General features: G+C 44.1%; 2 protein-coding genes across 2 annotated transcripts; both read left to right on the top strand.

Annotated features, from left to right (window-relative positions):
• The first annotated feature begins 945 nt into the window (after positions 1-945).
• On the top strand, positions 946-3,166 carry HILPDA (hypoxia inducible lipid droplet associated). Its single transcript, XM_022589504.3, has 2 exons — positions 946-1,149; positions 2,230-3,166. The coding sequence occupies exon 2, from the start codon at positions 2,298-2,300 to the stop codon at positions 2,511-2,513; it is 216 nt and encodes a 71-aa protein (XP_022445212.2). The 5' UTR covers positions 946-1,149; positions 2,230-2,297; the 3' UTR covers positions 2,514-3,166.
• A 105-nt stretch (positions 3,167-3,271) lies between these two features.
• GARIN1A (golgi associated RAB2 interactor 1A) lies at positions 3,272-25,939 on the top strand. The gene is given in 6 exon segments (XM_022581767.2): positions 3,272-15,224; positions 17,979-18,163; positions 19,112-19,358; positions 20,923-20,973; positions 20,975-21,045; positions 25,419-25,939. Coding segments are annotated over 6 exon segments (906 nt in total). The 5' UTR covers positions 3,272-15,071; the 3' UTR covers positions 25,618-25,939.
• Positions 25,940-26,150: the final 211 nt, after the last annotated feature.

Here is a 26,150-nt window from a genome sequence, read left to right as displayed (position 1 = left end):
GGCCCTCTCCCCTCCTCCTCCCCAGGAGGAAGGCAATGAAACCACCGACAGCCTTCCGCGTGGACGTTCCTCCCCAGGGGCCTCCCCACTCCCAGCGTGTCCCCAGCACTCTATTTCCCGAGATCCGCCATTGGGTGCTCTCACGACAGAACATAGACATTTCTTGGGCTGGGAGGGTGGTGCTTAATATGACTTCCCAGCACCCAAATGGGCATAAAGTTGGACTGTGACCTAGCTCTTTGGTTCAACCGCAAAGCATCCTCAAACTTCATTTAGTGGCCACATTTTAGACGAGGAAACAGACTCTGCGTGCAAAGGGACTCACTCAGCCACATGCAATTAAGCGCAGACACCAGGGCCAGGTGAGTATTTCACATTTTCTTAATGTGACAAACTCATTGAAAACGGAATTTATGTTGTAAAAGGGTCTCACCATTCCAGAGATATCAATGGCAAATTAAACCTCAGGACTTGGAGTCTGAGGGGGTGGCGTCTGGAATCCAGGTACCTCTAGGAAATGAAACAAAGTCAGCTTTTCAGTCCCTGGAATGGAGAAAACTGGGAGCAGAGGGTAGGGTGGGGGTCTGAGGCCCTCTGACAATCTGTGCTTTGTTGAAATCTCTGGTGAAGAACCCATCCCCCGCCGCCCGGACTTCATCCCATGCAATATGCAGGCCCTTGGATTGGGGCGTCTCAGGTGTATTTTCCACCGACTTGGTATGAGGGAAAAACGAGCTTTCTGATTCCTTCAAAAGTTTCCTGCAGCAAGAAAAGGCAGTCGAAGTTAACCCACACGCCTTGTCCCATTGCCCACCTCAATGACTCAGAGCCGCAGGACGTGCGTTTCTCGAAACAGCCCAGACCACAAGCGCAAAGAACCGCCCCGGACCCCAGACCGCCCTCGCTTAGGGGCGGGGCGGCGGTCTTGCGTGAGTCAGTGCTCCAGTGCGCGTGCGCGGGCTTTGGGCCGCACCACGGCTATAAGTGCGTGGTGTGCGTCCTGTTCCGCGCTTTGCTGCGGGCTGAGCGTTTGTCTTCGGAGAGGCTTTTGGGTTGTCCTCTCGCGCTGCTGGTTGGCCGACTTTCCTTCCGACTCCGCACTACCAGATATTACAGCGAGCGGGCCACTCACGGCCCTTCCTCCTGGAGGTGAGCGGCCCTGTGGGCTTCCCGGCTGCCCTCCCCCATCCCCTAGGCTGCTTGCGCCGCGCGCCGCCTGGCAATTCCCGCCTGGGACTACGCTGCCGGGAGCGTCCCCCATCGCTTCGCCGCCACCCAGGGCCCCACTCAGCCGCCCAGCCCTGCTTTCTCGCTAGCGTTGGGTTAGGCCCCCATGCCGTGCCCTCCCAGAGCACCCTTAGCATCTCCTTACTGTCACAGCCCTTGGCGGGTTGTTGTAGTAACTGCCTGTTTTCTTGCTTGTCGCCCCTGGACTGTAAGGCGCGTGAGGGCCGGGTTCGTGTCTGCAGGGCCTCCTCCGGTGGCCTTAGTACCTTCCAAGGTGCCTCACACGTTGTGGGTATTCAAGGTGTACTTGTTAAGTAGGTGAACTTGATAGATCTGACTCCCTTAGAATTATTTTGTCTTTAAAAAAGTTTATGGTTGGGCTTCCCTGGTGGCGCAGTGGTTGAGAGTCTGCCTCCTGATGCAGGGGACACGGGTTCGTGCCCCGGACCGGGAGGACCCCACATAATGCCGAGCGGCTGGGCCCGTGAGCCATGGCCGCTGAGCCTGCGCGTCCGGAGCCTGTGCTCCGCAACGGGAGAGGCCACAACAGTGAGAGGCCCGCTACCGCAAAAAAAAAAAAAAAAAAAAAAAGATTATGGTTAACTCGAACCTGACTGAGGTGTGAGGGAGACTTCAAGGCAGGTTGCTTTTGCTTCCTCAAGGGCGTCTTCTTATATTCCCATCTCCGCCCACCCTCACCAAAACCTTACTTCAGGAAGGTTTCTGGTCCATGGACTGTGGAACAGGGACTGTGCGTACCCAACAGGAGAAGTAAAAGTTTTTTACTTTAAGGGAAGTAAAAGTTTTAAGGAATGCTCTTGAATTAGTCCAAGAGGCTAGACTGGTTCCCCAGCCATGGAGTTTACAGTGTAAATATACTTGGAGATTCTGCTATGGTCCTTGTACCCCTGGCTGGCTGAGCCTCCTGCTTAGCTCCAGGGTCAAGGTCAGAGGCACGCATATCCCAAAAGGCTGGAGATTAACCTCGCTCTCTTTCCTCAGGATCCAGAGGCCTTCCAGAAGCAGAAGGCAGCTCTCCTGCTCTACAGAGGAGTGGGATCCTTTGAGCCATGAAGCATATGTTGAACCTCTATCTCCTAGGTGTGGTGCTGACCCTGCTCTCCATCTTCGTTAGACTGATGGAGTCCCTGGGGGTCTTACTGGAGAGCCCATCTCCTGGGAGCTCCTGGACCACCAGAGGTCAACTAGCCAACACAGATTCCCCAAGAGCCTTCCAGACCATCCATCCAGAGGGGTGTGATAAGACCTCCCTCCACCAGCTGTAACCTTGGAACACTGGCCTAAATACGTCCAGCTGTACCAGTTCCTGGGTAGGCAAGCTCAGCATCAGTGTTATCAGAGAACTAACTCTTACTAGGCCCTTGAAGGGCCTCTCCGCCTGCATACTCGTTGCTCTGGATAAAGCCTATTTAATACACAGATATGAGTGGGTCGCCTGTGGCTGTGGAATGGAGTGATCTCACTCTTCTCCCCAGTCCGCCATATGCTTTGCTGTCCTTGGCAGCATGGCTCTGTCTTCTCTTCGATGGGGACTTGTGCTGCAACTTCAGCTGTTGGGAGATCGTGTTATTTTCAACCCTGCTTTCTAAGCATCTGCCAAGAGTTCCTTTGGGCTTGGGTGTCTTATGGTCAGTTTACTTGGTGTTCAGTTTCTCTTCCATGAGAGCTCCTCTCTGTGCGGATAACAGTTGAAGAGGTGTGTGGGTTGGCTGTAGGAAGGGGGAAGGTAGAGTATTCTATGTCCCGTTCTCATTGTTTTACATTTTTAAGTCATTCCTCCAACATAGCGTGCATGTATGTGTGTATTGGTCTGAAGAGGGCAGTGGGATGACAGCGCCTGCTCAGGACCTGGGCATTTTGGCCACCGTGTGGCTTAAATAAATTTTTCTAATGAAATAAAGTTGAATGTGTATTTCTACAGTGTGTCTTGTTGACTTCTGCCCTTGAAATTAGTGGTAGGGAAGGGTCTTAATTCTCAGATCTGAGGTTTCATATCTTAAAACTTTGGAGCAGGAAAGTACATAAAACGCTTTGTTTAAAATATAAAGTAGGGATTTCCCTGGTGGTCCAGTGGTTAAGGTTCTGTGCTCCCAGTGCAGGGATCGTGGGTTCGATCCCTGGTTGGGGAACTAAGGTCCCACATGCCTCATGGTGTGGCCAAAAAACCAAACCAAACAAAAAAAATACAAGGTAAATAAACCTCTGAACTTGGAGGCCGGCGTGCTTGGGTCTGCCCTGTATTAACCAGTTTTCTGAGCCTAGGCCAAGGCCATTATAGTTCTCTCTTGACTCTGTCCATATCTAAAGAAAAAGAAAAATGATCATTTCTTCCAGCCCCTCACCTTCAGTCTCTGGAGAAAAGAAGACTACCAGTCCAGCAGGCCATGGCTTTTTTGTCTGCGTTCTTATCCACCAGACTGACTACTCAGTTCCGATTGTTCTCCAGGTCAGCTGGTAAAATGTGTGGACCTCACAGATGATTGTTTCTGCTCTCCCAGACCTAGCGACTTGGCCTTTCCATAAAAATAGAGGTCTTTTTTTTTTTTCCTTCAATTCACCCCTCCTCCATCCCCACCCCATGTTGAAGCACATTCCCTCCTCTGCCTATGGTAATTTACACACTCGTGTTGGTGTACACATCATTTTGTTTACGGTGAGTTTGATTTACTTTTGCCAAAGGGTAAGAATGGTGCATGGTGTCCTCTGCTAAGTCAGTTTTACTTCCTGAGTGTTCTTAAGCTTAAGTGCCACTACCCTAGAAACCAGTGGTTTGGGCATCATTTATTGCACTATGGTAGTCATTAGAGCTGTTTACAAATATTTCCAGCTTCCCACCTTCTGGGCACATGATAAGATTGTACTCCCTGGTCTTTTGTGGTTGGCTGGGCTTATGTGCCTTGTGTTGGTAACAGAGTACTCTCAAAAATATAGTTGGCTTTTTATCTCTGATTTCAGGCAGTGTCATGTGACAGTAGCTGCCCTTTTCTAGACACATTTCTTAAATTTGATGTCTTTTCTCATTCTCATGCTTCCCCAATTACTTTGGGGCATTTTGATCTTTTCAGTTGGAGAGCTGCACCTGAAGTCTCTTCCCCAAGCAGTTTAGCTTAATTGAAATGGTTTACTGGGTGCCACAGCCTTAATGAGGTCTTGGCTCTAAAACAATTTAAACTGCTCAGAGGTTTTAAAAAAGATATGATGGCCATACTGTTGTTTTGATCTTTCTTATGAGTAGGGTAAGCAACTGTCCCTGTGCCTGGCAGGGTTGCAGGACTTTCAGTGTTAAAACTCGGACAGTTCTGGGCAAACCCGGACGGTTGGTCACCCTCTCTACAAAGCTGAGTTTGAATTGTCACTAGAGTTTGAATTGTCATATGAGTGACTTTTGTCACTCCAAACATTTCTCCATTTTATCTATTCCCACTTAGGGATGAGAAGCAGTTGCTTCTGTGAACCAGTATGATTTCCGTAGTCTCTCTGGATCCCTATGGCTACTTGTAAGCTGGCCAGTTCTCTTCTGAACTCATCCTGCAGTGCTTTGTCAATGCAACCAATTGTATACAATTCCTGCTGCTAAAATTCTGTTACCTGATGCTTTCTCCTAGTTTATTAGGTAGATTATTAAAGTATGACTTCTAAGTTACTGCAGGCAACAGTTTTACCAAATACTTTGCTACTATATGACATGGATTGCCATCCTTCCAGCCTCCAATAAGATTTCTCTGCTGCCCTCCACATGTTATTGTCATACATATTAGGGTTTTTTGTTTTTGTTTTTTTGTAGTATGCAACACCCCCCTTTAGATTCCAATCTCCATATCAGTCAGGTCAAATTAGGTTATGCTGCAACAACAACCCTGAAATCTTCGCAGCTTCAAACAGAACAATTGCCTAAGGATGCCCTACCAAGAAAAAGAATTGGGGGCTAGTCAAGAAATATTCCCTTCCCTCAGGGTAAGGGGCTTTCATCACATCTGCAGAGTGGAACATCACAATCACTAGGCTGCTGTGTCTCCCACTTGTCCCCTCTCTCCTTACTGCATTTATCCTGTCCCTGTTCCACCAGTGTATATTAGGTGTGTAGCACATGGCTTGTCTTTTTAGATTATAGTTCTCTAGCTCACGCCACATCTGAAACTGGTATAGGAACTACTGTGCATCACTCAGATTCTTTAATTTGAACTTGACGTTGTGACTATAGGGAACTCTTGGGTTGTTTCCTTTGGTGGGGGGGAACATATAGTGAATATATTCCACCTGCCGAGGAATAGTGAGCTGGGAGATAATACTGACTAGCAGGGTCATTAGTAGTCCTCATTAATGTTCCCCAAATATTTCTGCCCTTGTCTTCCAAGCACATGATAGAATCGTACTTCCTGACATCCTTGTGGTTGGATGGGGTCATGTAATTAGTTCCAGCCAATAAGCTGTGAGTAGAAGTGACTTGTGTCAGTTCTAGGTTGGAGCATTTAAGCACAGGTTCAAAAACCTCAAAGCCCTCTTTTTCCTTCTGCCACAGTGACCAGCAATGCTCCAAATGGAACTGTTCATTAGTGTAGGTCCTGGAGTGAGGATGCCATGGAGTAGAGCTCTCAACTGGTTCCTGATGAATATGTAGTGTACATGAGAAAAAAACCTTTGTTGTCTTAAGCTACTGTGACGTAGGGTTTTTTTGCTAACTTTGCCTATCCTGACTGATACATTGCTTACAGCCCCTACTGGGTGCCAGCCAGGCATTGACTAAGAGCTCATCACTACCTACCTCAGATAACATACACAAGATGAAAGGGGGGATGCATATAAACATAATATTTCATGGTTGTATTATAGAATAATGTGTATAGGACAGTGGCTATGTAAAGTTATTTACGGCAGGAGATGGATGTTAAGGAAAAGCTTCTTAGAGGATCTGAATTTTATTTTATTTAATTTTTAATCTTTTTATTTTGGCCAAACCATGTGGCTTGCAGGATTTTAGTTCCCTGACCAGGGACTGAATCTGGCCCACGGCAGTGAAAGCGCCGAGTCCCAACCACTGGACTGCCAGGGAATTCCCAGAGGATCTGAATTTTAAAAAATGAATAGGCTATCGAGTTAGGAAAAAGTTTCCCAGTAGAGCAAACAGTGTGAGGAAGGGCATGGAGATGAAACTAAGCACAACATATTTAGAAAAGTGCATGTATTTAAATATTTTTAAATATATATTAATTATTAGCTTGAAACCTTAACTCTAGTGCTATCTCATGGAATGGAAGGAAAGGAAGGAAATACTTCAAGTGTATGCTGTGTGATGCTTTCTGGGTTTGAAGGGCAGCAGCTAAAGCTTAAGGTAGGTATCAGAAGATTAAGGACTGGAAGATATGATCTAGTTTAGCACTGTCCAGTAAAGATATAACGCAAGCCACATATATTATTTAAAATTGTCTAGTGGTCGTCACATTGAAAAGAAAAATAGGAAAAGGTATTTTAAACAAATTTTAGTTAACCCAATATATTAAAAATATTTCAATATGTAATCAACATAAAAAGTTATTAATGAGATGTCTTACATTCTTTTATTTTTGTACTAAGTGTGTATTTGTACTGGTGAGTATTTTATACTTACAACACTTCTGCATTTCGATTAGCCACATTTCAAGTGCTCAGTAATCACATGTGGCTAGTGGCTAGTGTATTGGACGGCGTCTTTTCATTTTACTACAGAGGAAATAGAAGGAAACTAAATGACTTAGACAATATCACTGAATTAATTGGTGGTCCATATTTCCAGTATGCAGCTCTTTTGTCTACAGCACGATTTTTTTTTCGTTTTCAAGGATTCCTCAAAATTCACTACAGCAAAATAGGTCAACAGTGAGCTTTTTCACCCCTGAGGTAATTCTTATGTGGGCACATGTGAGATTTTGTTTCTAAGCAAACTTCCTGTAACAAAATTAAAATTATAAAATGGCTATAACTTACGATGTTTATTTTACATGCTGCTTTGCTCATAGAATATCAGTAATGCCAACAAACTTGACTTGCTTTACATGGCAAACATATACCAACTTAACTCATAATTCATCACTTGAATGCTGTCTTTATTACGGTTTTTTTTTTATTACCCTTTTCTCCTAGACCTTGTCCATACACATCAGGCATATCTATATTGTAAAAGTATGAGGTCAATTTGGACTCCTTTTCCCCTTTTGCTTAATATGAAATGCAGAATTAAATAATTGATAAAAGCAGGTAGTTTTATGTAATCTGAGGAATTCTAAATTGGAGAACGTTATATTCATAAGACTTATTAGAATTAGAATATTTATGTAAGAAGGGGTAGGAAAAGTTAAATGTACTATATTGGCATAAATATGTAGAAACATTGTCTAAAAAGAAAAACGAGAGATGACAGCAATGGCTTCATTGTGGGAGAAAGATGGGAACTGAGCCAATGACAGGGGTGGGAAGGAGACTCTTCGTCTCCCTTTTGATACTTTTTGATGTTTGTATGTGTGAATGTGTTACTTGTTCAAAATTTTATTTTTAAAAATGCCTATAATCAATCTTTTCCTTTTATAATGTCTATTTTTAAAAGACTTCTGGACTTTTTAAAAATAAATTTATTTATTCATTTTATTTTTGGCTGCGTTGGGTCTTCGTTGCTGCACGTGGGCTTTCTCTAGTTGCAGTGAGCGGGGGCTACTCTTGTGGTGCATGTGCTACTCTTGTGGTGCACGTGCTTCTCACTGCTGTGGCTTCTCTTTTTGTGGAGCATGGGCTCTAGGCGCCTGGGCTTTAGGAGTTGTGGCACGCAGGCTCGGTAGTTGTGGCTTGTGGGCTCTAGAACGCAGGCTCAGTAGTTGTGGCACACGGGCTTAGTTGCTCTGCGGCATGTGGGATCTTCCTGGACGAGGGATCGAACCCCTGACCCCTGCATTGGCAGGCGGATTCTTAAGCACTGCGCCACCAGGGAAGTCCCAGCCTTCTGGAATTTCGATTGGGATTTTATTGAATCTACAGATCAATTTGGGGTGAATTGTCATCTTAATATTGAATCTTCTAGTTCATGAACATGATATATCTCTCCTTCTGTGGTGTTGATAAGGAATTTTGTGTCTATGTTCACAAGCAATGCTGGTCTGAGGTGTGTTGCTTTCTTTTCTTGCATTGTCTTTATCTCGTTTTGGTAATGCTGGATTCATAAAACAAGTTGAGAACTATTTCCTACTCTGTTTCCTGAGTTTGTATTACATTGACATTATTCCTTAAATGTTTGATAGGCTCCTCCAGTGAAGCTGTGTGGGCCTAAAGTTTTATTTGTGGTGCGATAACAAATTCAGTATCTTTGATGGATGCATATATTTGATTTTTCCTAAATCAGTTTTTTAGAAGTCAGTGAAAGGGGCTTCCCTGGTGGCGCAGTGGTTAAGAATCCGCCCTGCCAATGCAGGAGACACGGGTTCAAGCCCTGGTCCGGGAAGATCCCACATGCTGCAGAGCAACTAAACCCGTGCGCCACAACTACTGAGCCTGCGCTCCAGAGCCCATGAGTCACAACTACTGAGCCCACGCGCCACATCTGCTGAAGCCCACACACTCTGGAGCCCATGCTCCGCAACAAGAGAAGCCACCACAATGAGAAGCCTGTGCACTGCAATGAAGAGTAGCCCCTGCTAGCCGCAACTAGAGAAAGCCTGAGTGCAGCAACAAAGACCCAACACAGCCAAAAAATAATAAATAAATAAAAATAAATTTTAAAAATATAATAAATAAAAGTCAAAGTTTTTTCTAAGTCAGTTTTAGTAATTTCTATGTGATGCCATTTGTATAGCACATCTAAGTTGCCGAATTTTTTTTTTTTTTTGCGGTACACGGGCCTTTCACTGTTGTGGCCTCTCCTGTTGCGGAGCACAGGCTCCGGACGCGCAGGCTCAGCAGCCATGGCTCACGGGCCCAGCTGCTCCGCTGCATGTGGGATCTTCCCGGACCGGGTCATGAACCCGTGTCCCCTGCATCGGCAGGCAGACTCTCAACCACTGCGCCACCAGGGAAGCCCTAAGTTGCCAAATTTATTGGCATTAAGTTATTAAAACTATTTCCTTATTATACTTTTAAAATCCCCAAGCTCTGTAGTGTTATCTCCTCTTTTCTGGATTGGCAATTTGTGTTTTTTCTCTTTATTTTAGACCCTGCTAGCTACAGGTTTCTCAATTTTTATAAATTTTATTGCTCTTTAAAAAAATTTTAACTTTTGGTTTCATTGATTTTTCTCTGTCCATTTTCTATTTCATCAATTTCTTCTCTTTATTATTTACTTCATTCTATTTAATTTAATTTGTTCTTTTTTCTAGCTTTTTTAGATGGAGCTTAGATAACCAATTTTTGGACTTCTGCTATGAGCATATAAAGCTATAATTTTCCCTCTAAGCACTGCTTTAGTTGCATCTCAAATTTTTTGATATATTGTGTTTTCATTTTATGAAAAATATTTTATAATTTCCCTTGTGATTTTTTCTTCAGTGATGGGTTATTTAGAAATATGTTGTTTAATTTGCAAATAACTTGACATTTCCAAATATTTTTCTTTTATTGATGTTCAATTTAATTCCATTATAAGAAAACATACCCCCTGTAATCTTAATTATTTAAAATTTATCAAGACTTGTTTTATGGCTCAGCGTATGGTATACCTTGGTGAATTTTTTAAAATAAATTTATTTATTTTTATTTTATTTTTGGCTGCATTGGGTCTTTGTTGTTGCATGTGGGCTTTCTCTAGTTGTGGCGAGCGGGGGCTACTCTTCATTGTGGTTCACGGGCTTCTCATTGTGGTGGCTTCTCTTGTTGCAGAGAACAGGCTCTAGGCACGCAGGCTTCAGTAGTTGTGGTGTGTGGGCTCAGTAGTTGTGACTCACGGGATCTAGAGCGCAGGCTCAGTAGTTGCTCTGTGGCATGTGGGGTCTTCCCAGACCAGGGATCGAACCCATGTCCCCTGCATTGGCAGGCAGATTCTTAACCACTGTGCCACCAGGGAAGTCCCTTGGTGAATGTTTAATGTACACTTGAAAATAATGTGGATTCTGCTATTGTTGAGTGAAGTGTTCTCTAAGTATCAATTAAATAAAGTTAGTTAATAGTTATTCAAGTGTTCTGTATTCTTATTGATTTTTCTGTCTACTTGTTCTGTGAATTTCTGAGAAAGGAATGATGAGATATCCGACCCTAATTATGGATTCGTCTATTTCTCCTTTTAGTTCTATCAGTTTTTGTTTTCATGCCTTTGAAACTGTGTTATTGGATGTATATACATTTAGGTTTGTTTTGTCTTAATAAATTAACCTCTTTATCTTTTAAAAATGTCCTTTATTACTTGTATTATTCCTTGTCGTGGAGTCCTCTTTGTATGTTATTAATATAGCCACTCCAGCTGACATATGATTAGTGACTGTGTAGTTTATCTTACTCTAGCCTTTGACTTTTTAACTTATTTCTTTATATTTTAAGTGGATTTCTTGTACATAGCTGTGTTTTTTATACGGACAATATGTGATTTTTTAAAAATATTTATGTATTTATTTATTTGGTTGCACCAGGTCTTAGTTGTGGCAGGCGGGCTCCTTAGTTGTGGCATGTGAACTCTTTGTTGCGGTATGCATGTGGGATCTAGTTCCCTGACCAGGGATTGAACCCAGGCCCTCTGCATTGGGAGCACAGAGTCTTATCCATTGCCCCACCAGGGAAGTCCCAATATATGATTTTTAACTGGAGTATTTAGGCTATTTACATTTATTATAATTATCAATAAAGTTGAGTTTAAATCTATCATCTTGTTATTCTTTTTGCTAAGTTTCTTCTGTTCTTTGTTTCATTTTTTCTTCTTTTCTTTCTTCTTTTGGATTAACTGAGAATTCTTCAGTGTTCTATTTTACCTCCACTATTGATTTGTCAGTTATACCTTTCTGTTTAATTTTTTTTAATGGTTCCTGTATTCTAGGGTTTACAATAGACATCTTTAACTTATTATAGTCTACCTTCAAGTAGTATTATACTACTTCATGTATAATGTCAGAGTCATGCAACAGTACACTTTTATTTCTTCCTTCTCATCCTCTGTGCCATTCTTGTCATGTATGTTACTTCTACATGTGTTCCAAATTTGATGTTACATATTACATTGTTGTAATTTTTAAACAATTGTTATTTAAAGAACTTTAAAAATTATATGCAATATATATTTTAAAATTTTACTTACATATTTACAGTTTATAATGTTCTTATTCTTTGTATAGATATAGGTCTACATTTTTTATTATATTTGGAAAGGTTCCCACCCTTATTTCTTCAAATATGTAGCTAAGACAGCCCTGACCATGTCCACAACTCTGATCAGACTACATTTAGTGTTGTAGTGATTCTTCCAGTATGTGGCATACCTTGTACATAGTAGCTTCTCAGTAAATATTTGTAGAGCCATACACAGGATATTTCTTTAACGCTTTTTATTTTAAAATTTATTTATTTAAAGAGGAAATACAGGCTCATAGTAAATAACTCAAACCAACAAAAATATGTGTACTGTGAAAAATAAGTCCTTTTTTTCACCACAGTTACCAATGCCCTACCCCTCCCAAGGCAACCGCATTTTTATCCTCCCAGAAATTTCTGGGCATGTTCAAGCATGTTCAAAGAATATATGGATATATATTCTTTTAAAATTCTTTTTACCCAAGTGATAGCATACTAGATATACTGTTCTGCATCTTGTTTTAACTTAATAGGTCTTGGTAATCATTCCATATCAGTATGTATAAAGCTACCTTATTCTTTCATTGGCTGCAAAACATTACATCAGGACTTCCCTGGTGGCGCAGTAGTTAAGAATCTGCCTGCCAATGCAGGGGACATGGGTTCTATCCCTGTTCCGGGAAGATCCCACATGCTGCAGAGCAACTGAGCTGGAGCGCCACAACTACTGAGCCTGCGCTCTAGAGCCCGCAAGCCACAACTAGAGAAAGCCCGCATGCAGTAATGAAGACCCAACGCAGCCAAAAATAAATTTAAAAAAAAATTACATCATATGGGTTATGGTTAGAGTTAAGGTTAGGGTTTGTATCATAATTTAACTGGTGCCCTGTTGATGGGTTTTTGTTACTGCAAACAATGTTGCAGTGAATATTCTACTTATTTCACACTAGAACTTTCTACACAAGTGAGGTACTCTAGCACATGTGGTCATACTGATGTTCTCTGTGTCATTTAAATTTTTGGTTTATGCTACAAACATTGTAAGAGAAATTTCCTATTTTTTGTTACAAGGAAAGGAGAAAAATGTCAAGCACAGAGAGCACTGTAATTAAGAAAGCAAAAGAAATAACCTTAAGTGTGTTGGAATGTTTAGATGCCTGGTATTATAGACATTGCATCAATAAAAAGGAAAAGTTTTCTCTTCTAATGAGCAAGTCTTAAGAAGAAATGAGCTAATGAGATATAAGCTCCTGCTTCTGATGCAACAGCTTTGGGAAAACAGTGAGAAGCAAGTTTCCCTCCTGATGATAAGAGAAACACCAGGAGATTTAACCCCGGTCGTGTGTGGACTACAGCAGTGTGTGTCTTGAGAGTCTAAAAGACAAGAGAACTAACTTAACCCCTTGGCTTTTTCCTTGAATAAGCGCCAAAGTGAGAGAGCCTGTAGCTGTACAGCTGAAGTCTGAGAGGGATAACTGATGGCTCATCCCTCCTCAACTTCATGCAACCTGAAGAAGTCTTTAAGTGAAAGTTTCTTGTCCTGATACTAGGGACAGGAGACTGCAGTGGGAGGGGAGGAGTTGGTGCCACCACAATGGTGTGATAGTAAATGTTTAACAACCAGCTTTCCGAGGGAAAATATATATGTATAATACGTCTAAGTATACATGTTTTGTTTTGTTTATTAATAAATTTCTTTGTTTATTTTTTGGCTGCACTGGGTTCTCATTGCTGGGTGCAGGCTTTCTCTAGTTATGGCGAGCAGGGGCTACTCTTCATTGCAGTGCATGGGCTTCTCATTGCGGTGGGTTCTCTTGTTGTGGAGCATGGGCTCTAGGCACGTGGGCTTCAGTAGTTGCGGCACATGGGCTCAGTAGTTGTGGCTCATGGGCTCTAGAGCGCAGGCTCAGTAGTTGTGGCGCACGGGCTTAGTTGCTCCGCAGCGTGTGGGATCCTCCCGGACCAGGGCTTGAACCCGTGTTCCCTGCATTGGCAGGCGGATTCTCAACCACCGCACCACCAGGGAAGTCCAGTATACATGAATTTTTTCTTAGTAAATTTTACTTTATAAAATTTTACTTAATAAAATTTACTTTATACATAGCACACAATTTACAACTAACAATAGAATATACAATACTCTTTATTGTAATTTTCAGATAGCCAATTGATTTTCATAGAAAGCTTTCATGGATTTTTGTCAAACTTTGTATTCCTAGCCAACCTATGTAACTGACAAGCCAGTGTAGTTCTGACATGAATGTTGGCTGATTTTTCCACTTACATTAATGAATAAGGGGAATGTGAAATACAGTTGCATGTTGGAATTGATCTGTTAATGTTAAAGACAAGCAACTTCTTTACTAATTTAGATAATACCTTTCAAATACTGGAAGATCATTTCCTCAGATTTCTTTTTTTTTTTTTGGTGCCCACAATATAACAGCTACAGACACACTTTTAATCAGCATCATTGGCATTTACTCTATCACCTTAGACAATCAAAACAACAATAAATCAAGGCCAAATTTGTAGCATTGGCTGATTTCCATGGTGTAAGTAACTCCCAGCATGGCGTTAAAAACATGGCGTTAAAAAACATGGCGTTTAACAATGGCTGTGTTTAACAACTGACTCATGAAAATTCCTGGAGATTTAACAGTTGGTTCTCATGGTCTTTTTTGTGATGCTCCAGCATACACTGTATCACAACTTCCTCATTTGCTCACAGTTTCCAAATAAATAAACCTCTTTGGTTTGTTAATAGCCTGGTGTTAAAAAAAAAAGAAAAAAGAAACAAAAAAGAAAATTATCCCATGAGATGGGGGAGGGAAGATTGGGCTGAACTGCGGGCCCCATCCTGAGCTCTCCTGGCCCAGTGAGGGCCTGACATCAGGCGAACAGGTCACATTTACAGAGAAAATTTTTGTGAGAGGCTTCGCCCTGAGTGGGGAGGATTGAAGGCTGTGGATTTCCTGATAGCCTCCCTTGCTGCTGTGCAGCTCGCAGTCTGGCCATAATCTTGGGAGAATTGTTTTCCTTGTGTGTGGGGAGATTGACTGAAAAATGGAGCAGGCTGGACTTCCCTGGTGGCGCAGTGGTTGAGAGTCTGCCTGCTGATGCAGGGGACATGGGTTCGTGCCCCGGTCCGGGAAGATCCCACATGCCGTGGAGCAGCTAGGCCCGTGAGCCATGGCCGCTGAGCCTGCGCGTCCGGAGCCTGTGCTCCGCAAGGGGAGAGGCCACAACAGTGAGAGGCCCGCATACCGCAAAAAAACCCCCCAAAAAACAAAAACAAAATGGAGCAGGCTACATTATTGCTAGTTTGTAGTGAGTAGGAAAGGGGAGAAAAACACCCTGCTCACTCCCCAGTCCTTCCTTGCCTCTTCTTTTTTTTCCCCTTTCCTGTTGTTACCCGTCACATTCCCTGATGTCATTCCTGCCATTGTGAGCTGACAGGTCCTTCCCAGCCTGGGGGACAGCCGGTAAGTCAGGAGGGGAGGTGGGGGAGTGGTGTTCACACCAACACCGTGGAGCTGGGCTGGGTCTGAGTGGAGCCCCAGGGATGTTCCCCAGCCCATCCTTCCCAAGAACCAATGAGTAAAATTAGGAGCCTCCCACCTGAGGTCATGGAACCAGGCCCTGGAGTGGAACTTGGGGTGGAAGACGGCCTCCTCTGTCAGCTGATTCATTCTCCAGAATTCAACTTGTTCTCTGACTCGGTGGTGTTTGAAAGCAACTTTATCCAGGTACCCTTGTGCAGCTCAGGGCCAGCTCTCCTTCCCTTTCCAAACCTGTTCCCGGGGATTGGTCCAAAGATGCCAAGGCCTTTGAAAGCCCTGGGGAGGAGGAAGAAGCCAGGAAAGCCAGAGAAACGAGAGGGTCTGGGTCCCAAGTTCACCTCAGTTTGTGCCCACAGCATCACGGGACTCCCTGCAGGTCAAATGCTTTCGGGAAATAGAGTTACACCTGCAGAAGGAGAGAGCAGAACCCACTCTCCAGGCAGGGTTCATAGGCACCCTCCTGGGGCCGCTAGTCCACACTGGCAGATTAGAGGGGATGAAAGCAGCTGTAGGAATCCCTGCTCTGAAACCCAACCTTCTTTCTGGGATATTATTATACAAATACCCTTGCCTGAGACCAAGGTCCCTGGATAAATTAGCCTTGCCCAGATTCTACCATCCCCCAGAAGAGTAGTAATATGACCTATGGAAGTGAGTGTTTGTGGCCTGGGAAGCATGGAGACACCAGGAGTGCAGGGCGGTCATTTCAATCCGTGTGACATCTCACCAAGGTGCTACCCGCTTCCCTCCAGTGGTCTGGCTGGTGACCACCTGTGCTCCGTTGCAGGTATGGCATAACCAGTCAGCAAGCTGTGTGAGAGGCAGGAGATGCAAAGAGAGATCAGATAGTGTCCCTGGACAAGAAGCTTGTGAATTTGTAGGTTTAAAGGACATAGTATAAAATGGTAGCTGTTAAGAAAGCTCGGCGTCAGAGGGTTTGGACTAGCTGAACCCCAGAGCACGAGCAGAGCACTCCTTCAAGCTGGGCAGTTGTGGAAGGCTTCCCAGAAGACGGGGTCGTAAGCCGTTCTTTGAGGTCTTGCTGAGGCTTTGGTAGAAGAGCAGGGGGAGGACCTTCCAGGCAGAGGGACTTCAGGTTCCTGGGTGAAGGCAGGAGGCTATAATGCACGGGAGGGTCTGCAGTCAGGAATCCATTCGGTGGAGTTGAATTCACAGAGCAGCGAGCTACTCTCTGACGAGGTCCCCCAAAGTTTCATGGCTCCGGGTGCTCTCTGGTCCCTGCACCGCCCCAGGGAGCTGCAGAGCTGGGCAATCAGCTGGCAGCATGGGGGGGCGTGGGGGGGGGCGTGCTCATGCCTAACACACACTCAGAGGAGAATTAGCAGTATCGTGGGAAATCCAGACTCACGATATCAAATTCTAGTCATGTCCTTGGGTGTGAGATGATGGCGGCAGGTTTATTCTCCTAATATGTTCTCTTTGGCCTAGTATCAAAACTGTTTAGATTCTCTGGATGGACGCTAGGTGACTCAGGCAGCAAGAGAATCAGACTGTGCCAGGGAGGGGGAAAGACTGCTTGCTGAAGCTGGCCCTCGGCAGAGCTAAAAGCGGGCTTGAACTTATGCTGTTCCCTCCCTTCCCTCCCCTCAGCATCACCGACACTATCGTCACCGCCAAGAAACATCACCCGCAAACATTTACTTATTACTCTCAGTGTGTGTGGCCCTCTGTGTTTTGTAGCACATATGAATTTCATTCCACAACATGGGCTCCAAGAAATGTTCCTTTTTTTTTTTTTTTCAAAAATCAAAATTCACTTTTCTTGGGGCACCATCTACTCAGGCTTGTGGGAACTAACATTTCAGTCATTCCTGGGGCTTTCGCCTGGTCCCCAGTTCCACCACGGGCTGTGAATGGCCCCGATGGTCTTACAAAGCCTAGGATATTGGGAGAAGGCCCTCTGGTCTTGGGAACGCAGGGGTCACTCCTCAGATGTTCCTTACCCTGGTCCCTGTGGTTCCTTAGAGGCTACAGACCTGGTGCTTCTCTGCCCGCCCTGGAGAGTGAGGTAGGGGTGTCTTAGCTGAGACACTGTGCCCCAGTGCCAGGCATCCATCTCCCTGTCCTGCCACAGCCCCGAGTGCTGCAAGAGAACAGGTCCTTATTACACTCAAGACCCAGCAACAAGCCCGGCACTCCCTCATCTTGGGAGAAGCTCCCCTCACTCTCCTTCATCTTGGGAGAAGCTCCCCTCAGCTCTTTCCTCACTCTCCTCCCCTTCTGGAAATTTCTTCTCACAGTCTCCCTTTCAGACCATTAGAAACCTGGGCTGGGGCTTCCCTGGTGGCGCAGTGGATAGGAGTCTGCCTGCCAATGCAGGGGACACGGGTCTGATCCCTGCTCCGGAAAGATCCTCCATGCCGCGGAGCAACTGGGTCCATGCTCCACAACTGCCGAGCCTGTGCTCTGGAGCCCATACGCCACAACTACTGAAGCCCGCGCGCCTAGAGCCCGTGCTCCGCAACAAGAGAAGCCACCGCAGTGAGAAGCCCACGCACCGCAACGAAGAGTAGACCCCACTAGCCACAACTAGACAAAGCCCGCATGCAGGAACGGGGACACAACACAGTCAATAAATGAATGAATGAAGAAAGAGAGAGAGAGAGAAAGGAAGGAAGGAAGGAAGAAAAAGAAAGAGAAAGAAAAAGGAAGGAAGGAAGGAAGGAAGGAACCTGTGCTGGCTTCTTACTAGTGCATCCTTTTAAAATTAGTAAAATGCAAAGGACTCTAAGTCTCTCTGGGGAGACCCACAGGAAAGATAGATTCAGATCATGACCCAGTCCAGTGTGCCACACACCTGCAAGAAGTACAGGTGCTCTAAGCCTGTCGCCAAGTTGAAGAGCCGTTTTCTAGCATCTGTAACCTTCCACCCCTGTCTTCTGCTTCTCTCTGACCCATGTGCCTGGGGCTGATTTCTAGGTCGCTAAACCCGGGAACTGGATGGATGTCTGTGACGGGTCTACCACTGTGATCCTCGGGGTGACCTCCTCGGTGCCCTCCTTGCCACTCCCCAACGTCCTCCTGATGGCCAATGTCACCTGGCCCCAGGGTCAGTTTTCCACCTGGAGCACACCTGATAGTGCCCCAGTCATCACCCTCAGCAGGTAAAGAAAGGCTTGAGGGAGGGGCCGGAAGGGGCAGGATGAATGACTGCGTTGTTTTGCAGCTGGACTTTACTTATTTATTTTTTTATTTTGTGGCCTTTGTGTTGTTTTTTTTTAGCAACATAATTTTCTTTTTTTAATTGGAGTAAAATTGCTTTACAATGTTGTGTTAGTTTTTGCTGGACTTTAACTGAGAAGAAAGGACAGTGTTCTTTAGCTGATGAACTATACAGACTTCATTCATTCATTTAACAAGTATTTACTTAGTATCTATGTGTACCAAGTGCTGTGCTTGGTGCTGTGGTAGAGCACCAATCCCTGTCTCGGCCTAGTTTTTGAGAATCTTGGCTTCCTTTTGCTTATATTATTTTGTCAATATTGACTTAGAGGTTTTCAAAAAGAAAGGTGAGCGATATGATAGTCAAATAGGATTATGAGGTGTTGAGATTGAAAAAAACATACCGGATGTATAGGAGACCTCCTTCCATTTTCTTAATCTTTCAGCACAGTTAATCAGGATCTAGGGAGGAGGAGACCTGAAAATAGAGGCAGAAAACCTTAGTTCCATTTCCTACTTAAGAAGATCTAAACTTGGGTAAATCACTTAGCTTCTCTGAGCCACCGTTTCAAATTCTGTAAAATGGAATTAATACTACTTATCTTTCCTTCATCAAAGGGTTGTTGTGAGGACTAAACGAGATATTATACATCGACTCTCAGCCATTGTTATTGGTGTGGGCAGATTCTTTAATAACTAAGGCCCTGGACATCAGAGAAGAGTCAGTCTTAGTGATCATTCCCACTCTCAGACCATGAGCTTTCTCCCTTGGGTGTCCCCCAAGCAGAGGTGAGCACCTAGTGAGGTTGACCCAAGCTCTAGGAAGGCACCAGCTTGGTTGATTAAAATCACTGATGCCTCTGCCATGGGAATTTCCTGATTGTGTCCAGGATTCTCCCACTGAAGTACGTGGAGCTACGAATCTGCGACCGGCTCCAACGCATCCTGAGGGTCAGGACAGTGACTGAAAAGATCTACTACCTGAGGCTCCACGAAAAACACCCAGAGGCTGTGTTTCACTTCTGGATCCGCTTGGTGAAAATTCTGCGGAGAGGTCTGTCTATCACCACAAAAGACCCGAGAATCCAATTCTCTCACTGCCTGGTGCCCAAGTTGCCCTGCAGCTCCACCGAAACAGTAAGTTTCACCAAGGTCCCGCCAAGAGATCCGTAGGGTCAGCTGGGAATCAGAAACATATCACCTCCCGAGAATTGATGGGTATTACAGTCTAGTGTTGTGTGGGGATGAGCAGACTTCTTTTTCAAGGGTCAATGATACACACACACCAAATTGAGGTCTACAGACATAAAAAGTAAATTAATTTTGTTTTCCAAAAAAAGAGCTATAAAGTACTTCACTCACTTAAAAATCGTTTGCTGTTTTTTGCTGGGTTTTTGGTTTTTTTTTTCAGTGTTATAAAGGAATAATGCTCACTGAAGAAAATCAGAAAATTACAGAAAAATCACCTCTACTTCTCTCCAGCCCCAAGCAGTCACTTGGAACATTTTGGCATATTTCCTTCTATTCTTTCATCTTAATTTTTAATTTATATATTTGAGGACATTAAATATATATACATTTCTGAATGTTGCTTTTTTTCCAATTTAGATTATATCATAAGCATTTTCCCGTTTCTTTTAGAAGCCCTTTATATACATCATTTTGGTAATTTCATGTTATTCAGTTGTATGAATGGGTTAAAATTTACTTCACCATTCCCCTAATATCATTCATTCAGAGTTGTTTCATTCAGAGTTGTTTAACATTCAGAGTTGTTTCTGACTTTTCATTATTGTAACTGATGCTACAACAAGCATTTATGTATCGTCCACATTTCTGATTATTTTCTCAGAATTGATTTTTAGAAGCAGAATTCAAAGGGTACAGACATTTTTAAGGCTCTTGATACATACTGCCAGATTATTTCCAGAAAGTTCCTACCAAATTATACTCCCTCCAATAATATGAGTGACTGTGTCACTGTATCCTTATCACAATTGAGAAGTATAAATTTTAATTTTCTAGTATGATAGGCTGAAAAAAAGTGGATTCTCTGATTTTTCAATGAATTTGAACACTGACCTTTTTTATTTTTGCATTGGCTCTTGTGTTCTTTGGCCATTTTTCTATTGGCAGCTTTGCATTTTTCTAAATTGATTTGTAAACCAGAGCTTTTTATATATCAGGATTTTTAAGCCTTTAATCTCAAGTTTTTGCAAATATTTCCTCTAAGGATTTGCTTTTCCCTTTTAGTTTATTTAAGGATTTCTTTTCTTTTCTTTTGACCCATAGAAGGCTTTCCCAGTACCTGCCTAGGGTAGAAGGTCAGGAAGGAAAAGCTTGATAGATTGGATAACCTTAAACCTTCAGATTTCAGGATGGAAACACTTTCCTCGTCTCATGTAAGTGGCATACTTTAGGCACTCTATCACTGACTTTGAAAGTCAGCTCTGCTGCTCTGGTTCACAAGGTTCAGAGCCTGTGCTCTGGGCAGATAGCCACAGCAGCCCGTCAGGCAGAGGAGGTGATCCTGCTAGGGCCCCATTTTTGGTCTCATGATTCGAGGGCTTGATGTTGAAGGAGCAGGTTCCCAGGACTAGGCTGGCAGACACAAGTGAGTTCCTTCAAGGTTATGGCCCGAGGAAGCCAAGTGCTGTCAGGGAGCAGACCTGGCCATCTGACTGCACATTTCTCCGTCCAGTCTGGAAGCAGCCTCCTGTCATCCTGCCAGTCCAGTGAAAGCTCCATGAAAGCTCTTGGCAGCCGAGCAGACCAGTGACTGTTTCTCGAATCTCTCAGGAAGGTCCCAGCTCACAGCAGACAGGTGGGTCCTCCGTGCAGGCAGCGCTGGCATCCCTTCCCGCAGCACAGAGCCAGGGTGCGGGGAGGGGTGGGGGGTGGGGAGCGGCGGTCAGTGACACCCTCTGCCCACCCATCTCAGTTCCTTCTCTTCACTTTAGACCTTTGCATGTGACGTGTCCCCTTAATTTTATTATAAGCCTGTCCTTGGGAACAGGGTCAGTGGCTGATTGATCTTAATAGTCCCTAGGTAAACCCTAGTGTTTTCATATGGAATGTGTTCAGTAAAAGGAGTGAGGGATGAATAAATTAATAAAGCAGGCTCATGGAGTTATATTTTGACTATCTCCAGTCCCAACTCGCAAGGGTCCCTTGGGTAAGACAATCCCAAGGCCTCCTTGCCTCACTTGTCTATTCTGTAAAATGGACAGAATAGACATTAACCCACATGGGAGACCACTGCTGGCTCCGAAGTTTTACTAATCTACTAAGTCGTTGTGTTAGATTCTTTCTGTAACAAGAGATAGAAAACCAAAGCAAGATTGTTTAGTCGATACATTGAAGAAGTACAACTTGTAGGGTATCATCAAAATGCAAAATTTTTTCCTTTCCTTTATAATTTTTTCAGCGGGAGAAGTTGTCTTCTTGCCCCTGGATAAAAGCTGGTCTCTGAGCAGGTCCCATAGCATATATGGGCTCCCTCTTAGAATATAAGAGTTCTTTGGTCCCTTTAAACTGCAAAAGCAGCATCAGTTCTGAAATTAAAACATCCAGTGCCTGAAAATTATCAAAACTCTAAAGTGATCACATCACCCCCCTTCAGTCAGCTTGGCCTCATATTAAGATGGCCCTTCATGTGGGGACTGGACCTTCACTCCTCTCCTTCTGTTTCCTGATTTTAAAGCTGGCTTTTTCTCTTAGGAGCTTTCTTGGGTTCCTTGAAGTCCTCACCCCAATGCAAGGCCCCCCCCCTCAGGCCCTGGCTCTGCAGGCATCCATGCACTCAGGCACTAGCTGTCAGAGTCCCCTCACCTTTAAGGGAGTCCTTGCAGGTAGTGTCTACAGTGGCTCGAGGCGGGCTCTTTCTCTCCGGTACAGTTGACATCTTGTCCTCAGGAAATGTCCTCTCAGACTTTGACCAGCTACTGGAGGGAGGACTGTGCCTCCTAGACACAGAAGCAACTCCTCTTCACTCTGTCATCAAAGAAACCTGCTCTCCCGGTTCTGCCACCCTCCATTGTTTCCTGGGTGGGAGTTGTGCCCCGCCACCTACTGGGTCTCCCAGACCCCAGGGGCCACTGCTCAAGGTCTCTGGGTGTTCCCAGGAAGCCTCTGTGGTTCAGCTGGAGGGGAATGAAGGAGGAGCTCTGTACAACGGACTCTCCACACCGCCTCTCTCTCAATGCTTTCATAGCCTTGCTCTGGGGCAGGGTCCCAGCTGTGGTCATGCTGGGTCAGTTCTCCCAGGTCATGGTGCACCTTTATATGTACTTTCCAATCTTTTTTTTTTTTTCAACTTCAAGATAGTATTCTTGAATTATAATGTAAAATTTTCCTCTTTGGCTACTCTTACTATTTGTATGTTGGATCATCTTTGCGTATCTAATTACCTGCCACTTTCTCTTTTTTATTCTTGAAACTCTCCTACTTCTTCCCTTCTGTTTCTCTTAAGCCATTATCTGCTTCGTTTGTTTTTGGGTTCTTTCTGGCTTTAGGCTTCATTTAGGAAGTAATTTTTATTTCTTTAGAAATGTCTAATTCTTTTCTCAGTTTTATCACCACATTTGTAAATCTTTTATTTATATTTTTATTTTTTAGGCTGCACCACGCAGCTTGTGGGATCTTAGTTCCCCAACCAGGGATTGAAGCCGGCCCTCGACAGTGAGAGCACAGAGTCCTGAACACTGGGCCACCAGGGAATTCCTATAAATCTTTTAAATTCTGACTTAGTTGTTCTTTCATATGTTCTGTCCTTGTCTTAACTTCTTTTAGCTCATTTTGAAATGCTAGGTTGCACTTTTCATTTGTTTTGCAGGCACATCTTTTTAGTGTGCATTCATTGTCTGTAAGGATTTATGATGCTTCATAGCCTCTTTTCTTTTTTCTTTTTTTAGTTTTTGGCCGCCTTGGGCGGCATGCAGGATCTTAGTTCCCAACCAGGGATCGAACCCGCACCCTGCTGCATTGGCAGGCAGAGTCTTAACCACTGGACCGCTGGGGAAGTCCCAACCTCTTTCTTCCTTATATAATTTTGTGTTGCCTTGGATTATGATCTCTGATGTGAACGTTTTTCCTGAACCTTTGCGGGTGAGGGGCTGGTCAAGGCAGCTTTCTGGTTTGGGCTCCCTAGCTCCCTCTTGTGTCATTTTTGTGAAGTGTTTATGGCCTTGTATTTTTTACGATTCCAGGGCTGTGTTCCTCTCTCCTATCTTTCCCTGACCTTTCTCTTTTCTTTGCTTTTATTGTTCCTGTCCTACTCAATTTGGATTCCATTTCCAGTGGTTTTTCCTTGTTTGAGGACGCGTCCTGCAAGGGAGAGTGTTCTGGTGTTTCTGAGAATTCTTAAGGCACATACTTCACCAGCCTCTTCAGACTGTACCACGGACCCCTTGCACTTACTTCCAGTTTCCTTCTTCTCAAATTGGCTGGCTGCACTTTCCACTGAGAAGCTGCGGGAGATATAGGAGCTCTCCTGTTTACAGGCACATCAGATGCCCTGTTGCTTCTCTCTGCTTCCTCTCACACAGATACTGACACCCTGTGGGCCCTGGAGCTGTCTGTAGCTGTAATATTTTATCTGAGCTTTTCTCAAACAGGCCTTTTTCTGTGGGACTCATGTTGGCCTAAATTGGAGGGGCAAGGGTTAACCCTAAAGAGCCACTGTAAGTTTGATTCCATATCAGAGATATTACTGGCTCAGGAGGAAAAAAAATTTTTTTTTAATGTAAATTTTATTTATTTATTTATTTTTGCCTGTATTGGGTCTTCGTTGCTGTGCACGGGTTTCTCTAGTTGTGGAGAGCAGGGGTTATTCTTCACTGCAGTGCGCGGGCTTCTCATTGCAGTGGCTTCTCTTGTTGCCGAGCACGGGCTCTAGGCATGCGGCCTTCAGTAGTTGTGGCACACGGGCTTAGTTGCTCCGCGGCATATGGGATCTTCCCAAACCAGCGCTCGAACCCGTGCCCCCTGCATCGTCAGGCGGACTCTCAACCACTGCGCCACCAGGGAAGCCCCAAAAGTTTTTATATTAGTTTCTCAGCTTGGAAGTTCTTGTACCATATATCGTTTCAGACCTCAAACCAGTATTGGGACAGTCCCAAAGATAAGAATTTTCAGCAGAGACTTTTCTTTTGACCCAGAATCCAAGTTGATATAGATGAGCTTGTCGCACTGGATGGATTTCTTTCTGGTGTCCCAGATTTCTTTCTGGTGCCGAGAAGGTGGCTTTGAAAGTCCTGGACTTATGTAAATACCTCAGTTAATGCCCTACCTAGCTCTGGCCCAAGACTTTATCTCCTGTGTCACGTGGCCATAAAAACCCAAGGCCTGGGTCACCAAGACTGGCCAGTCCCTCAGGCAGCCCCACTTTAGCTCATACTTCACTGATCTTTAATTTTGGTCCCTGGGATTTTTACTTTACTTTTTGTGAGTTTAACAATGCATTTAAAATTGTGTAGATTATATTTTATCCAGCATTTCTAGGTGTTTTGTGGCAAAGACATTTTTAGATATTAGGCCATATTGCCAGTCTCTGGCTAAATAACCCTAAAATTAATTTCATTGGGAAAAAAAAAAACCTCACTGTACTTATCTCTGAATTGTAAGTGTGAGTGATTTTTATTTTCTTTTGGGTGCTTTTTTATAGGTTTTGTTTTTCATTTAAAATAAGCATGTATTTCACTTAAAATCAAAATTTTAAAAAATTTTAGCCCAGTGTGTGTTTTTCTAGACACACAAGTGGTTGTGATTATTTTTTCAGTTGTTATTGTTTTGGAGAACTGTCTGAGGTTTTCTTTGCACTTATGCTGATAGCTGGCAGGCTATAGTGGGCATCAGGCAGGTCCCAGTGGGTTCAGGTCTTGCCTTTGACTCATAACATGTTACATTCTCAACACATAAAAGCAAGGCTTAAGATTTGGAGGGGCATCTGTTCCACTTCAGCAGAGATGCCTTCGCTCCAGCCTCCCTCCCGCTTGGCTTTCTCTGCTCAAGTTGCTTGTAGGTACCTCATGCCATAAATACGTGTTGTCACTGCCCATCATTTCCATATTTAGATCTAGGTTCAAGGCACTCATGCTGGAAAAGACGTAATTTTTAAAGTTTCAAAATTAGATTCTTAACAATGCTTTCTTTTTCTTCTATTGCTTTCAATGACCCCGATATCCTGGGCTACTCCAGAAACACCGATACCACCACTGAAATAGACAATTTCAACTGCTCTGACAAGACACCCTCTCCAGTGGCATCCCCTGTCAATTCGAATATACCCATGAGAGCCACCTTGAACCACAGTCTCTGGGAACAAGAGAACCCAGAGGAGCACTTCCTGCAGGCTCCTGTAGCCAGTTCCCTAGGAGAGAACTTCCTGGGACCCTAACACCTAGCCAAGACAGGGTCATCTTCCCAGGCTTCATTCAGTCCACTTGCTACAACCTTCTATAATGCTCTTTTCCTATTGTGGCCCAGATGACCATGGGAGAGGTAAGATGGTGTTTATAACAAGGTGCTTCGGTACTTCCACCAATAAACCTCCAAGTGAGTCCCTAATTGTTATAGGTTGTGCTATGGGGGGTGGAGGTGGGGAGGGGCTGGAGAAGGACTAATTAGGAGCAATAGCTCGCTCCTTGGGAAATAAATGGAAAAAACATTCTGTTAGCTCAGTTGAAACCCCCAAACAGCCAAGCAAAGCCAAGAAAACCAGTCCAGAGGAAAGGACCTGGGGAGCAATCCAACTTCCTCTTACAAAGGGATGGGGGAAACAGAGACAGGGCTGCTACAAGCCCAAAGTGAAAGAATCCTGAGAATGATGGCGATCAACTAGGAGATGTTTTTGTGTTGCCCCACTTACCTCAAACAAGAACGTGAGTCTTCCTGCCCCATTCCCTGTGTTAAGGTAAAGCTATGAAAGGT

The sequence above is a fragment of the Delphinapterus leucas genome, chromosome 9 (genome assembly GCF_059928025.1).
Source record: "Delphinapterus leucas isolate spDelLeu-1000000601 "Yukka" chromosome 9, BTC_Dleu_Yukka2, whole genome shotgun sequence".
Taxonomy (NCBI): Eukaryota; Metazoa; Chordata; class Mammalia; order Artiodactyla; family Monodontidae; genus Delphinapterus; species Delphinapterus leucas.
Note: the sequence above shows the minus strand (reverse complement) of the source record. Positions and strands in the feature narration are given on the sequence as shown.